The sequence below is a fragment of the Nomascus leucogenys genome, chromosome 5 (assembly GCF_006542625.1).
Source record: "Nomascus leucogenys isolate Asia chromosome 5, Asia_NLE_v1, whole genome shotgun sequence".
In the NCBI taxonomy this organism is placed as follows: Eukaryota; Metazoa; Chordata; class Mammalia; order Primates; family Hylobatidae; genus Nomascus; species Nomascus leucogenys.
This window is the reverse complement of record NC_044385.1, coordinates 50518615-50535085: the sequence shown is the minus strand read 5'-3', so window position 1 is coordinate 50535085 and position 16471 is coordinate 50518615. Positions and strand designations below refer to the sequence as shown.

Below are 16471 nucleotides of genomic sequence, written 5' to 3'. Positions count from 1 at the left end.
TGGGAGGCCGAGGTAGGTGGATCATTTGAAGTCAGGAGCTGGAGACCAGCCTGGCCAGCGTGGTGAAACGCCATTTCTACTAAAAATACAAAAATTAGCCGGGCATGGTGGGAGGTACCTGTAATCCTGGCTACTTGGGAGGCTGAGGCATGAGAATCACTTGAACCTGGAAGGTGGAGATTGCAGTGAGCTGAGATTGCACCGGTGCACTCCAGCCTGGGCGACAGAGCAAGACTTAGTCTCAAAAAAAGAAATAAAGTCCGGGCGCGGTGGCTCATGCTTGTAATCCCAGCACTTTGGGAGGCCGAGGCGGGCGGATCACGAGGTCAGGAGATCGAGACCACGGTGAAACCCCGTCTCTACTAAAAATACAAAAAAAAAATTAGCCGGGCGTGGTGGCGGGCGCCTGTAGTCCCAGCTACTCGGAGAGGCTGAGGCAGGAGAATGGTGTGAACCCGGGAGGCGGAGCTTGCAGTGAGCCGAGATCGCGCCACTGCACTCCAGCCTGGGCGACAGAGCGAGACTCCGTCTCAAAAAAAAAAAAGAAATAAAAATAAGTAAAATAAAAAACCAAGCATTACATATTCTATTGGTAATAGTAATAGTAACTAATTATGATTGAGTATGTATTATGGGCCAGGCATGATGCTTAGCATTTCATGTTTATTATTTCAGTTAATCCTTATACCATCCCTATGATATGGTACAAATATTATCCCCATTTTATAAAAAGGAAGTTAAGGCTAACCTAAATGTGACTCTTTCTCTGCCCTTTACATCCAGAGATCATTTCTCATGTCTGTTAGTTTCTTTGTTCTAGCCCTACCTCTATAAAATTACGGATGAAAACTAGACCATCTCTCTCAGCTCAGAAAGAGTCCAGCAACCTTTCAAAGGCAAGGCTGCTTTCTACTAAGTTGGAAAAGTGATGGTCTTGCTGCATAGGCCTGCAGCTTGACCTGCACCCATCCCTCCTGCTGCTCTTAGCCATTCTCTATCTAGGGCTTTCTACGGCCTAAAACTCAAGATCATCCAGAATCTTCTTCCAACCAGAAGGGATTAGGAGTCCTTCCTTCTTCTTAGCAACCTGCAGATCCTCAGAGGAAATGACCACGGTAACTTCCCTTTATCTTTTCTAAAACCCACATCTATAAAAGGGAGAAAGATGTCTCAAGAATGCAAACAAAACATAACTATAAACTTGAATTTTCTCCTTTGATTTGGTGAGTTCCTTCTTTATCCAGCAAATATTAATATTTATTGAAGATGTACTAGGCACAGTTCTAAGTGCTACTGGAGATCTGGTGATGAACAAGACAGATCAAATTCTTCCTCTTCTGAAATTTACACTCTATAGGGGCTGGTTTCTGGGGAGGGCAGACACTGACTGGAGGTTTTCAGCTTTCTTTTAAGTCACATTTCCTAGTAAGAAACGTGTCTTGCACAGCAATGTAGTATATTCCTTCTCCCTTCTGCCCCCACACAATAGAATCAAAGTTTTGTAGAACACTTGCTCTTATTAAATATAAAAACTAAAAACATAAAGTTAATATTGCCTTATTAATACTTGAATGCAGCCGGGTGTGGCGACTCACATCTGTAATCCTAGGACTGTGGGAGGCTAAGTCAGGCGGATTGCTTGAGCCAAGGAGTTTGACACCAGCCTGGGCAACATAATGAGACCCTGTCTCTAAAAAAATTAAACAAAGTTAGCCAGGCTTGGTGGCATGTGCCTGTGGTCCCAGCTACTCAGGTGGCTGAGGTAGGAGGAGTGCTTGAACCTGGGAGGTTAAGGCTGCAGTGAGGTATGATGTTGCCACTGCACTCCAGCCTGGGCGACAGAGTGAGACCTCATCTCAAAACAAAAAAACAAAAAACTTGAATGCAGCATAAGAAAAATTTCCCAAACAAGCAATACAAAAATAAGAGTCAGGCAAGATTGTATTTAATGCACTAGGAGTACTTGTCTGCTTCTAAGTTTATTCCAGTCCAGGACATACAAGGATAATTCTCACTGTGCATACATTCATGCGCCTGTTTCTTTCTCTCCTTTGTTTTAATTGGTTTTAAAAGTTGGAAATCTTTGTTCATACAAATAGGTAATTGTGAATGGTGATAATAAAGATGCATTCTTTTTGCCTAGGAATGGAGATTCTTCTTTAATCTTACCCTACAATTATGATTCATTTAATGTCTTGTGATTACTCTTTCGTACAAATGTAGAACTAAGCTGCAATAATTCATTCATCTCTTTTGGGCACCAAGTTTAGGTCAATTATTGATTCAGGGTTCTGAAAAGAAAATGAGTCTTTCATTTGAAAACTTTTATCTTGTGTTTATAATTTATCATCTGGAAAATCATGATTGCATCTGGAAAATCACTCCAAGTTTGAAGCTGAGGAGTGAAATATAACTATCTCCCTAATTTTATTTCCATCATACTGACTTTACTAATAATACCATTTTCAATATGTTGTAACAATATGAGGAACAAATAGGTGCTAGGGTGATTGCTTTTAAGTCTTATTTGCCATAACAAAATGTCTTTGGAATCCTGGATGTGTTGGACTTGCTGAATTATACTGTTGTTTTCTCCCTGAAGTTATACATCTAAGTTCATTAAAAAAAATCAATAACCTCCGTTAAATATACTAATTAAAAATGCCAAATATTGTCTTTGAAAATGAGATTGCTTGCCAAATGAGATTGCTTTCCAACTAGAAAAATGTGACTGTCATTTCTGAGTTTATTCATCCTGCTTAATACTTTCCCTTACGTGGTTATCCGTAGGATAACCAATGAATTTCAGTGAGCTTCAGCGTGAGAGTATGGTTCATTCAAACCTCACCAAAACGCATCAATATTTTGGCTATTGATGAGCTCTCTTTAATGTATTTAACAACCTTCATGATGTTTTCCAATACTTCAATGAGATTTAGCAGAATTATTTCAAGAGATGGCACATTTCTATTGATTCTGATTTCTAAACACAACTGTCATTAATAGTTTTTACAAATATTTTAATGGCTTTGCTGCCTTCTGGCCATATCAGCTGGCCTTGTCACTCATAATTCCATTATTACATTTTATTTTATTTTTAAATATAAATTAAAGTAATTCAATTTATTATTTTCTTTTAGAGATGGGGACTCCTCATGTTGTCCAAGCTGGAGTGCAGTGCTATTCTCAGACAGGATCATAGCATGCTATATCCTTGAACTCCTGGACTCAAGTGATCCTCCCTTCTCAGCTACCCAAATAGCTGGGACTAAAGGTGCTGCCATCATGCCTGGCTCTATTTTTCCATTTTAGTAGATATTGACCAACAAAGCATTTTTCCACTTTTGAAAATATATACAATCCATTGTGTGTGAGGTTAAATTTAAACAACACAAACACCCCCACACACTCACACGCATCTTGTTGTTTTGCATACGCAAGAGGAGTTTAACAGCTTGCAGTATCTGTGCTCTTTTGCGGATGGATCTCAAGCTCTATACTGGATTTTAACCACATGAGAAGCATGGCTCTAGAAGGTTCTGCAGTAGTACAGATTTGACTAGAAACACTACTATCCCAAAGAATTGTACATTTCAATTTATTAGCTGATTTGGTATTAAAATCATATTCATCATAGCTGTTTGTATTAGAGAATAATTTTTATTTTTTTATTTTGAAAGATTGATTTTTTTAAAAGTTGTTTCATTTTTAATTAGCATAGGTACATAATAGTTGTATATATTTATGGGGTACATGTGATACTTTGATACAGGTATGCAATGTGTAATAATCACATTAGGGCAATTGGAGTATCCATCATCTCAAGCACTTATCATTTCTTTGTTAGGGACATTCCCATTCTACTATTTTAGTTATTTTAAAGTAGACAATAAATTATTGTTAACTATAGTCACCCTATTGTGACTAATATACTAGGTCTAATATACTAGACCTTATTCATTTTATCTAACTGTATTTTTGTACCCATTAACCATTTCCACTTTATCACCCTATCCTTGCTACCCTTCCCAGTCTCCGGTAGCCATAATTGTACCCACTAATCTCCCTGAGTTCAATATTTTTTTTTTGCTCACATTTATGAGTGAGAACGTGAGATATTTGTCTTTCTGCACCTGGCGTACTGCACTTAACATAATGTCCCTCAGTTCTATCTGTGTTGGTACAAATGGCAGGATTTCATTCTTTTTAATGGTTGAATAATATTCCATTGTCTGTATGTGCCACATTTTTTTTATCCATTCATTCGTTGATGGACTCTTAGGTTGATTCCATATCTTGGCTATTGTGAATAGCACTTCATTAAACATGGGAGTGCAGATATCTCTTTGATATACCGATTTCCTTTCTTTTGGATATATATCCAGCAGTAGGACTGTGGGATCATATGGTAGTTTCATTTTTCATTTTTTGAGGAACCTCCATAGTGTTCTCTACAGCAGTTTTACCAGTTTACATTTCCACCAACAGTGTACAAGGGTTTCCCTTTCTCCACATCCTTAATAGCTTTCATTATTGCCCGTCTTTTGGTTAAATGCCATTTTAATTGGGATGAGATAATATTTCATTGTAGTTTTCATTTGCATTTCTCCAATGATTTGATATTGAGCATTTTTTCTGTATCTGTTTGCCATTTGTATGTCTTCTTTTGAGAAATGTCTATTCAGATCTTTTAGCCATTTTTAAATTGGATTATTTGTTTGTTTTTTTTCCTATTGAATTGTTTGAGCTCCTTATATATTGTGGTTACCTTTTGTCAGATGGGTAGTTTGCAAATATTGCCTCCCATTCTGTGGCTCATCACTTCACTTTGTTGATTTTTTCCTTTGATGTGCAGAAGCTTTTTAGCCTGATGTGATCCCAGTTGTCCATTTTTGCTTCAGTTGTTTGTGCTTCTGAGGTCTTACTCAAGAAATCTTTGCCCAGACCAATGCTCTGGATGGTTAGAAGAATAATTTTTCAATAACTGTGTGAGAGCCATTTTCTCTTTTGTCCAACCATATGTAACTAAGTCTCATTAACAGTTTATAGAATAGGCCAGGCGCGGTGGCTCATACCTGTAATCATCACACTTTGGGAGGCCGAGGTGGGCGAATCACTTGAGGTCAGGGGTTCGAAACCAGCCTCATCAACATGGTGAAACCCCCTCTCTACTAAAAACACACAACAAAATTAGCCGCGCATGGTGGTGGGCACCTGTAATCCCAGCTACTTGGGAGGCTGAGGCAGAAGAATTGCTTGAACCTGAGAGGTGGAGGTTGCAGTGAGCCAAGATTGTGCCATTGCACTCCAGCCTGGACCACAGATTGAGTCTCCACCTCAAAAAAACAAAACAAAACAAACAAACAAAAAATAGTTAATAGAACAACAGAGAAATTGTGCCAATAATTTTTTGTCCTTTGTTTTCTTTTAAAAATGTTTGAAGGGCTTGTTAATAAGTCCAGCATGCTGTGTTTCCAAGTGTCCTTCTAGTTTTGAGGGTGTCATTACAAATAATATGTTGGGGTTTGTCACTTTTGTTGGATTTTATGCACTGAAAATTTTTTTGAAAATAATCCATCTTATAAAGCTGTGCATTCTCTTTTTCTTTTTAAAAGATATCTCAAATGAAGTTGAAGCTAACTAATTAGAATTAATAGTTTTCTCAATATTGTCATTATTTACAGTTCTAGGTTGAACTTGGGCATTTCTCTAATTTTTCCTTCATCCTTCTTTTCTAATAAGGAGAAATCCTGTTAAAGGGAAATTCATGCTAATTTAACAAAATATACATTTGATGAAAACCTGAGACATATCTCACTTGACAATGTTCTTTCAGAAAAATGCTTTACAGTGAATTCTGACTAATGTTAACATAAAATATAAACAGCTAATTATAAAGATGATGGGCATGTTCATATCATATATCAGAAAATCAGATGAGATGTTTGTTTTTAGAAGGTAGAATGACTTGTACTAGCCAATTGATATTCATCGTAGTCTTTTTTTTTAAATTTTTTTGGAGACAGGGTCTCACTCCATCACTCAGGCTGGAGTGCAGTGGTGCAGTCTTGGCTCACTGCAATTTTCGCCTCACAGGTTCAAGCGATTCCCCTGCCTTAACCTCCCAAGTAGCTGGGATTACAGGTGTGTACCACCATGTCTGGATAATACATTTTTTTTTTTTTTGGTAGAGATGGGGTTTCACCATGTTGGCCAGGTTGGTCTCAAACTCCTGGCCTCAAGTGATCCACCTGCCTCGGCCTCTGTAAATTTTGGGATTACAGGTGTGAGCCATTGTGCTTGGCTCATCATAGTCTTTTATTAGCTGTCTTAATCTTGCTCATAGCAATTGGATGCAGTATTTCTTACAGTGTTCACAATTCCTAATAAAAGTCCAGTGATGTGTTCTCATGTTTTCTATTTTATTCTAATTGTTTATTATACTGTTTCATTTTGTTAAAAAATAAGTAAAAAAAATTAAATGTAGTTGTGACCCATTAAGTTTATTTTACAACCTACTAGGCTATTATGTCTTCCAAATAGTCTGAATAATGCTGACATAAATAATAAATACATAAACAAATGAGGGAAGTTCAGAGAGTGGTAAGTGCTATAGGAAAATACAAAAGAGGCCGGGCGCGGTGGCTCACGCTTGTAATCCCAGCACTTTGGGAGGCTGAGGCGGGCGGATCACGAGGTCAGGAGATCGAGACCACGGTGAAACCCCGTCTCTACTAAAAATACAAAAAATTAGCCGGGCCTGGTGGCGGGCGCCTGTGGTCCCAGCTACTCGGAGAGGCTGAGGCAGGAGAATGGCGTGAACCCGGGAGGCGGAGCTTGCAGTGAGCCGAGATCGCGCCACTGCACTCCAGCCTGGGTGACAGAGCGAGACTCAGTCTCAAAAAAAAAAAAAAAAAAAAAAAAAGGAAAATAGAAAAGAATAATGTGATAGAAGAGAGAGTAACTGGGCAGAGATTAATTTTGCCAGGGATTGAATTTACCCTAGATAGGAAAGGTTCTCGGAGGAGATGATAATTAACTGCACTCTGCATAGTTTAGGGTACTGATATGAGTCTGTTCTTTGGCATTTATGAGTAGTTTGAACTATATCATTTTAATTGTACTTGTGATTTGCCTGTTGTTTTGTGTATATCTGGTGAATCCCCAGCTAGACCGCAACTTCCTGCGGGAGAAATCTTTTTTCCCGTTTTATAAAATCTCCCCCAAAACTCAGTTTTGTGCTGTGTGTAAAGTTGGTGCTAGACAAATGCTAGTTCAATGTTGATTATTGAAAATCACAATAAACCAGGGTGGATATTCTTATAGGTGGAGAAGACAAAAGCCTGTGCCAGGTGGTCAGGGTTGGGTAGATCCCTGAATCCTTCAAAATAGCTCGTGATTGCTCCTTGAGTGTGAATCTTCGTAATTAGAAATTCACTCCTTTGTCTTAAAGCCTTTATCAAGGAAGTCTTAGCAACCATTTATGCCTCTGTTGAATGAGTATAATTCTATGGCTGAGTCATGGCTGAACTTAAAAGGAGGATTGGCTTGGTTAATCCCTCCTAAGCACCAGTTTTGCTGTCTAGAGAGTTGCTACCAGGTACTCAGGTCTGCCTGTCTGGATGGGAGGCCCGAGTGGAATACTTAGATTCCACTAACTGAGAGAGTCGGAGAGAAAACACACCCACTGCAGGTGCCTGATTAATGACTTATGATTAAAATAATAGTATAGAGAGGGACTGACCGTTAATTACTCACATTTACATACTAATTTTGGTATTTTTGCTTTTAAGGAAATACAATACCAAGGCACAAATTGGTTCCCTCCTTTAAACCTCAATTATCATAATTTTGCTCTATTTATTCTATTTCCGGTTTGCTTCTAAACTCCAGGGAGGACTCTCTTTGGCTTTGCTTGTAGTCAGAACTGAAGCGTTTCAAGCCAAGGCATGTCCGGTCATGTCTCGCCTCAGGGCTGGCTGCCCTGGCTCCAAGTCGGGAAGATCCAGAGGCCTTACTGCTCCAAGACAAGCAGAGATCCTCAAAGTTCAGACACTTCTGCCTGTGAGTGAAGCATTAAAGGTGGGGGAGAATCTCCCTCTTCTCCCTCTTCTCCCATCTACACTCTCCCCAACCCAACTTTTCTCCTAGTGTTTAGACTTTGACGTTGGTTTACCCCATTGATCTTATTTCTCATTTCCAAAAGGAACTTAGTTTCCTACCATCCATTCCTTTTACTCTAATTCCTGGCATTTAAAAGATGTTTATGCTTTTTAACAAGTGGTATTGGGAAAGTTGGATCACCATATGCAAAAGATTGAAGCTGGACCCTTACCTAACACCAAATACAAAAATTAACTTGAAATGGATGAAACCCCTAATCATAAGAATTAAAATTATAAAATTTTCAGAGGAAAATATAGGAAAAAAGCTTCATGACATTGGTTTCTTGGATATGACATTAAAAATACCAGCAACCGGCCAGGCATGATGGCTCATGCCTGTAATCTCAGCACTTTGGGAGGCCAAGGTGGGAGGATCACTTGAGCTCAGTAGTTCGAGACCAGCCTGGGGAACATAGTGAGGCCTCCTCTCTACTAAAGATAAAAACAATTAGTCGGGCATGGTGGCACATCCTGACAGTCCCAGGTACTTGGGAGGCTAAGGCAGGAGGACACTTGAGCCCTGGAGATGGAGGCTGCAGTGAGCTATGAATGTGCCATTGCATTACAGCCTTGGTGACAGAGTGAGGCCCTGTTTCAAAAAACAAAATAAAAACAAAAACAAAAAACCAGCAACAAAAGAAAAAATAGTTAAATTAGACTTCACCAAAACTAAAATGTCTGTGCATCAAGGGACACAATCACCAGAATGAAAAGACAACCCACAGGATGGGAGAACGTATTTGCAAATCATATATATGATGAGGGATTAATATCCAGAATGTACAAAGAACTCCTACAACTTAACAAGAAAACAAAAAATACAGTTTAAAAAATGGGCATAGGACTTGATTAGACAGTTCTCCAGAGAAGGTACGTAAATGACCAGTAAGCATATGAAAAGATGATCAACATCATTAATCATTAGGGAAATGCAAATTAAAACTATAAGGAGATACTACCTCATACTGATTAGAATGGCTAGTATAAAAACAAACAAAAAAAACAAGTGTTGGTGAGGATATGGAGAAATTGCACTGTTGATGGGAATGCAAAATGGCACAGCCTCTATGGAAAATAGTATGGCAATTCTTCGTAAAATTAAAAACAGAATTACCATATGATTCAGCAATTTCACTTCTGGGTATATACTCAAAAGAATCGAGTGCAGGGTCTTAAAGAGATGTTTGTATATCCGTGTTCATGGCAGCATTATTCACAACAGCCAAAAGAAGAAAGCAACTCAAGAGTCCATAGATAGATAAATGGAAAAAATGTGTGACATACATACAATGGAATATTATCAGTTCTAAAAAGGAAGGAAATTCTGACATGTGTTGGCTTAAAAAAATCACACATTTTTTATACATTTAGAAAGGAGACTTTATTTCTTATAAAGGGTTACATCCTGCAGGGTGGCTATCTGACAGGCTGAGAAGTGTATCCTCTGGTTTTTTAAAGCCATTCAGCCACTCTTACGTCTTTTGATTGGAGAATTTAGTTCATTTACATTCAATGTTGTAATTGATAAGTAAGGACTTACTCCTGCCATTTTGTTATTTGTTTCTGGTTGTTTTGTGGTCTTCTCTTCCTTCTTTCCTTCCTTCCTTCCTGTCTTCCTTTTAGTGAAGGTGATTTTCTCTGGTGGTTATGTTTTAATTTCTTGCTTTTTATTTTTTGTGTATCTGTTGTATGTTTTTGATTCGAGGCTACCATGAGGCTTGAAAATTACATCTTATAACCCATTATTTTAAACTGATGACAACACTGAGTGCGTAAACAAACAAGCAAACAAAGAGAGAACTAATGAAAACTACATTTTAGGCCAGGCGCGGTGGCTCAAGCCTGTAATCCCAGCACTTTGGGAGGCCGAGGCGGGCAGATCACGAGGTCAGGAGATCGAGACCATCCTGGCTAACACAGTGAAACCCCGTCTCTACTAAAAATACAAAAAATTAGCCGGGTGTGTTGGCGGGCGCCTGTAGTCCCAGCTACTCGGGAGGCTGAGGCAGGAGAATGGCGTGAACCCGGGAGGCGGAGCTTGCAGTGAGCTGAGATCGCGCCACTGCACTCCAGCCTGGGGCACAGAGCAAGACTCTGTCTCAAAAAAAAAAAAAAAAAAAAAAAAGAAAACTACATTTTAACTTGCTTACCCCACTTTTTAACTTTTTTGTTGTTTCTATTTATATCTCATTGTATTGTTTGTGTCTTGAAAAGTTGTGGTAGCTATTATTTTTAATTGCTTCCTCTTTTAGTTTTTTTACTCAAGATATGAGTAGTTTACACACCACAATTACTGTGTTAAAATATGCTGTGTTTTTCTGTGTATGTGCTATTACCAGTGAGTTCTGCACCTTCAGATGATTTCTTATTGCTCATTAATGTCCTTTTCTTTCAGATTGAAGAACTCCCTTTGGCATTTCTTGTACACGGCTGGTGTTGATGAAATCCTTCAGCTTCTGTTTGTCTGGAAATGTCTTTATTTCTCTTTTATGTTTGAAGTATATGGTTTGCTGAATAGACTATTCTAAGATACATTTTTTTTCCTTCAGCACTTTAAACATGTCATGCCACTGTCTCTTGGCCTGTAAGGTTTCCCCTGAAAAGTCTGCTGCCAGACGTATTGGTGCTCCATTGTACGGCTTTTTTTTTTTTTTTTTTTTTTTTTTTTGAGACATAGTCTCATTCTGTTGCCCAGGCTGGAGTGATGCAATCTCAGCTCACTGCAACCTCTGCCAACCAGGTTTAAGTGATTCTCCTGCCTCAGCCTCCTGAGTAGCTGGGATTACAGGCACCCACTACCACACCTGGCTAATTTTGTATTTTTAGTAGAGACAGGGTTTCACCATGTTGGTCCGGCTAGTCTCAAACTCCTGACCTCAGGTGATCCACCTGCCTCAGCCTCCCAAACTGTTGGGATTACAGGCGTGAGCCACTGTGCCCGGCCGGGATCCTTTCTTTATCCTTGACCCTTGGGACTTTGATTATTTAATGTCTTGAGGCAGTCTTATTTAGGTTAAATCTGCTTGGTGTTTTATAACCTTCTTCTACTTAGATATTGATATATTTCTCTAGGTTTGGGAAGTTCTCTGTTATTATCCCTTTGAATAAAATTTCTACCCCTATCTCTTTCTCAACCTCCTCTTTAAGGCCAATAACTCTCAGATTTGCCTTTTGAGGCTATTTTCTAGATCTTGTAGGTGTACTTCATTTTTTAAAATTATTTTTTCTTTTGTCTCCTCCCACTGTGTATTTTCAAATAGCCTGCCTTCAAGCTCACTAATTCTTTCTTCTACTTGATCAATTCTGCTGTTAAAGGACTCAGATGCATTCTTCAGCATATCAATTGCATTTTTCAGCTCCAGAATTTCGGGCTTAATTCTTTTTAATTATTTCAATTGCTTCATTAAATTTACCTGATAGGATTCTGAATTCCTTCTCATGTTTTCTTGAATTTCATTGAGTTTCTTCAAAAGAGCTATTTTGAATTCTCTGTCTGAAAGGTCACTCTGGGATTGATGCCTTATTTAGTTTGTTTGGTGATGTCATGTTTTCCTGGATGGTCTTGATGTTTGTGAATGTGTGTCAGTGTCTGGGCATTGAAGAGTTAGGTATTGATTGTAGTCTTCACAGTGTGGGTTTGTTTGTACTCATCCTTCTTGGGAAGGCTTTCCAGGCATTCAAAGGGACTTAGGTGTTGTGATCTTAGTTTTGGGTCACTGCCATCATATCTGCATTGGGGGCATCCCAAGCCCAGGAATGCTATGGCTCTTGCAGACTCAGAGGTACCACCTTAGTGGTCTTGCATAAGATCTGAAAGAATCTTTCCCCAGCTGCTGCTGGAGGATGAGGGAGGGGTAGCGTCTGCAATCCAAGACTATCTTCTCTACGCTTTTCAGTGCCTCTTTCAGTGATATGAAGTTAAAACCTGGTACTGCAATGGCCCACTTGATCTTTGGTTCTTATTAAGGTGTTTTTTGTTGATAGTTGTTCATTTTGTTGTTCTTGAAGGGAGGACAATTGGTGGAGGTTTCTATTTGGCCATCTTGCCCTAACTCCCTTAGATTTTGATAAATTTTAAGGGTTTTCATATTGCCAAATTGCTTACCCAACTAAACATTGTGTGTGAGTGCTATCACATAGCACCCATGCCAGGCTGTAATGTTATTTATTAATTTTTTGCCAACTTAATGTGTGAAAATTGTGTGTTCTTGTTTCTTTCTTTTTTTTTTTTTTTTTTTGAGATGGAGTTTTTTGAGGCTGGAGTGCAGTGGCACGATCTCGGCTCACTGCAACCACCACCTCCCGGGTTCATGCCATTCTCCTGCCTCAGCCTCCCAAGTAGCTGGGACTACAGATGCCCGCCACGACGCCCAGCTAATTTTGTTTTTGTATTTTTAGTAGAGACGGGGTTTCACCACGTTAGCCAGGATGGTCTCGATCTCCTGACCTTGTGATCCACCCGCCTTGGCCTCCCAAAGTGCTGGGATTACAGGCATGAGCCACTGTGCCTGGCCATGTTCTTGTTTTACTATGCATTTCATTGAGCTTTTTGCAATGTATTTTTGTTTTCTAATTTTCTTTCCCTCCTCCTTTTTCTAGTGGGTTGTCTATAAATGTGTCTTGCTCATCTATAATTGATTTCTAATGTTTTCTTATTGATTGTATTAACTCTATATATAATTTTAAAATTAACACTTTGCAAATTTCTTGCAAATACCCCAGTCTATTGCTTATCTTTAAATTTTGGCTATTATGGCCAAGCGGGGTGGCTCACGCCTGTAATCCCAGCACTTTGGGAGGCTGAGGCAGGTGCATCACTTGAGGCCAGGAGTTCGAGACCAGCCTGGCCAACAAGGCAAAACCCTGTCTCTACTAAATAGCCAGGTGTGGTGGCTGGTGCATGCCTGTAATCCCAGCCACTCAGGTGGCTAAGGCACGAGAATTGCTTGAATCTGCAGCGAGCCGAGATCATGCCACTGTGCTCAGCCTGGGTGACAGAGTGAGACTGTCTCTAATATATATATATACACACACATAAATTTTTGCTATTTTTATCTGATGTTACTGATTGCCTGTGTTTAAATCTACCTTTATCTCCTTTGTGTTCGCCGGTGAATTTAAAGTGCATATATAGATAGGGGTTAAATGTAAATTATGCTAAACCTATATTAACAACAGCGTCTTTTAGAAATAATGTAGGAGCTGTTATCACATCCCTGTCCCTGAGTTTGACACTACCTGAGTTGAGTTCTTATTCTGCCACTCCCTCTGCCAAACCCTTGGATCTAGAGTTGCCAGATAAAATACCCAGTTAAGTTTTATTTTCAGATACCCGGGATGTAAATTTGAATTTCAGATATACAATTTTTTTTTTTTTTTTTTTGGTAGAGATGGAGTTTCATCATGTTGGCCAGGCTGGTCTCGAACTCCTGGATTCAAGTTATCTGCTCACCTTGACCTCCCCAAGTGCTGGGATTACAAGCTTCCTGTAAGTACTTAAAAAAAAAAAATAAGTATATCCCAAATATTGCATGGGTCATAGTGATACTATAAAGTTACATATTGTTCACCTGAAATTATTTACTTATTTTTTTGAGACAGAGTCCGGCTCAGTCACCCAGGTTGGAGTACAGTGGTGCGATCTGAGCTCACTGCAACCTCTGCCGCCCGGGTTCAAGCGATTCTCTGCCTCAGCCTCCCAAGTGGCTGGGATTACAGGCGCAGGCCACCACACCCGGCTAATTTTTGTATTTTTAGTAGAGACAGGGTCTCACCATGTTGGCCAGGCTGGTCTCAAACTCCTGGCCTCAAGTGATCCTCCTGCTACGGGTACTAAAGTGCTGAGATTACAGGCGTGGGCCACTGCGCCCAGCCTGAAATTCAATTTTAATTGAGTATGCTGTAATTTTTTATTTGCTAAATCTGGCATTCCTATTTGGGGCTAGTTTACTAACACCTGCTTACTGAACACCATCCAGCACTAGGTTTTGGGGTGAGTGGGTTGGGGGGGAGCAGAAAGAAAAGATATCTCCGACTCTTGGAAAGTTCATACTCTGGTTTCCTGGAGAATTCTACAATCGTTAAAATAATCCTCTCGACCATTACAATGACTGCTAGATGAAATTTCTGAGAGCACAGGCTTCCGCGTTTCCCTGCTGCCTAGGGCAGAGTTATCCACCTTCACCTTATCATAGAACCACCTGAGACGCCCCTGCCATGGACAGTCTGATTCATTTGGTTTGGGGAGGGATCCAGAAGCCCGAGGTTTTAACGAGAGCCAGGTGATTCTGCTGAGATAAGTCTGGAGAACTCTGGCAAGCCTGTCTCTTGGCTCAGGCTTGGAGGCCTCCGAGCAGCAACATCGTCCCAATTATACCCGGTTGGCGCATCTCCAGATCTTCCACCCTTTTGACAACGCAATCAAAATCTTCGTACCCATTTTGCAGTAGTGGTCTCTGTAAGTTGCTTTACATTTCATAAAGTTTATTCTATTTGATCTTCACTCTAATTTACAAAGAAAAGCAGGGAAGTTTACTTCTGTTTTACAGGGGTGTACAGGGAGCCTCGCAGGGGCTAAGTTCACATAGTAAAGCCCTCGAGGCTGCCAGGGCTGCAAAGCCCGCCCTCTTTCCACCGCACCGAACTACCTCCTTTCGCCTACAAAACGTAGGTGGGGACCACTGGTGTTGGAATGACGGCCCACCTCGAGTTTCAGGTGACTTCCACTCTGCAATTAACTTGCAGGCAGCCCCAGACCTGCAATGAACACACGGGTGGGGGAGAGATATGCACGCCAGGGTCAGTGGGAACCAACAGCCAAGGGGTGAGCGGGGCTAGTGGCCCCGGGCCGCCGGCGGGGCAAATGCAGTTCAGAAAGGCAGGCCGCGCTCTGGCCTGTCCCCCTGCAGCAGCACGGCCTGCTCGCCACCGCCCCGGGAGCGCCGCGGGTTCCCGAGTCCGGGCGCGGAGGGCGCGCGGGCACGGTGGCAGGGGCGTGCTCGGAGGACGCGCGCTGGGCTGTTCCTCCAAAGGGCAGCTCCGGGGGAAAGAGGGTGGCGTCCCGGGGAAGCCCGCAGCCGCCGCCGATGTCGCTGGGACTCGGAAGTGCCGAAAGAGGGGTGTTGGGAACTCGCGGCGCGCGTGAACGTTGCCGTCGCCGCCGCCCGGGACAGCCCGGAGGTTGGTAACTGGTGACCGTAGGGGGTCCTGGGGAGGTTAGATGCTGAATTTTCTGCGTCAGTTTACTCTGTTAAAAAAAAAAAAAAAATGCACAAAACGCTTTCCGTTTCCTACCCAGTTCCCGTGTGCGCGCCCGAGGGCGGGACAGAGGAAGTTCCCGGTCGGGCGAAGGAGACAAAAGCGGCGGGGGCCGCGCGTCAGTGCGCCCGGGCAAAGGCGGGGATCTAGGCGCCGGGACAAGTCCGCGCACGGCCCTGCCCGCGTCCTCTCTCCTTGGCTTCGTCCCCAGCTTCCGGCACTGCTGCGGGGAGTTGCGAACTCTGGTCCTCTTGGTAGTATCGGCGGTGCGCCTGCCTGCCTGCTGTGACTCCAGGGACTCTAAAGTTAGAGACTTCCTTTGCGTTCTATCTTCAGGACTCAGTTTCCTTCCTCTGTTCCGAGTCTAACCTTCAGGTGGCAGGTCTTTATGCGGAAAAACCCTCCCCCTAATCCTCACCAGAGGTACTTTACGGGTAGCATTGGTGTTAAGAAATGTGCTGCTACCTGTGTACATTGCTCTTGAATCAGGGTTGTAGGGCTAGGGCATTTGGCATCCTCAGAGGTTTGCATTATGTGGGAGTGAGACATTGCTTCTCTCTGTTTTTGTTGTTGTTTGTGTTTTTGAGGCGGAGTTTCGCTCTGGTCGCCCAGGCTGGAGTGCAATGGCACAATCTCAGCTCACTGCAACCTCAGCATCCCGGTTTCAAGCGATTCTCCAGCCTTGCCTCCTGAATAGCTGGGATTACAGGCATGCGCCACCACGCCCCGCTGATTTTGTATTTTTAGTAGAGACGGGGGTCTCACCATGTTGGCCAGGCTGGTCTCGATTTCCTGACCTCAGGTGATCTGTCCGCCTCGGCCTCCCAAAGTGCTGGGATTACAGGCGTGAGCCACCGCGCCTGGCATCTCATTCATTCTCAAAGCTAAGGACCTATTTCAATGTGATTAAGTGCTTTGGGAACGCAAGGAGAGGAGAGGGAAGGCTTCATTGAAGAGGCGGTAGTTCATTGAAGGAGACTTTGAGGAATGATTTTTTCCCCCTTCCATTCCTCATGTTCCATTTTCCCTGTGATTTTTCTCCCTCCTTT

The 16471-nt window shown here is 41.7% G+C and overlaps 1 protein-coding gene across 5 annotated transcripts in view; it reads left to right on the top strand.

The window, feature by feature from the left end:
* The first annotated feature begins 14491 nt into the window (after positions 1 to 14491).
* HHAT (hedgehog acyltransferase) overlaps positions 14492 to 16471 on the top strand; it is a 357081-nt gene continuing 355101 nt past the window's right edge. For 2 of the 5 annotated variants that reach the window (XM_012506700.2, XM_003273027.2), the window contains exon 1: positions 15193 to 15344. Coding sequence is in view for 1 of the 5 variants with exons in the window: in XM_003273026.2 (XP_003273074.2) it covers positions 15251 to 15344 (94 nt within the window). In the remaining 4 variants the exon portion in view is untranslated. Of the gene's footprint in view, positions 14623 to 15165; positions 15345 to 16471 lie in introns of those variants that run through there. The other 3 variants (XM_003273028.2, XM_012506702.2, XM_003273026.2) reach the window with 3 other exon arrangements.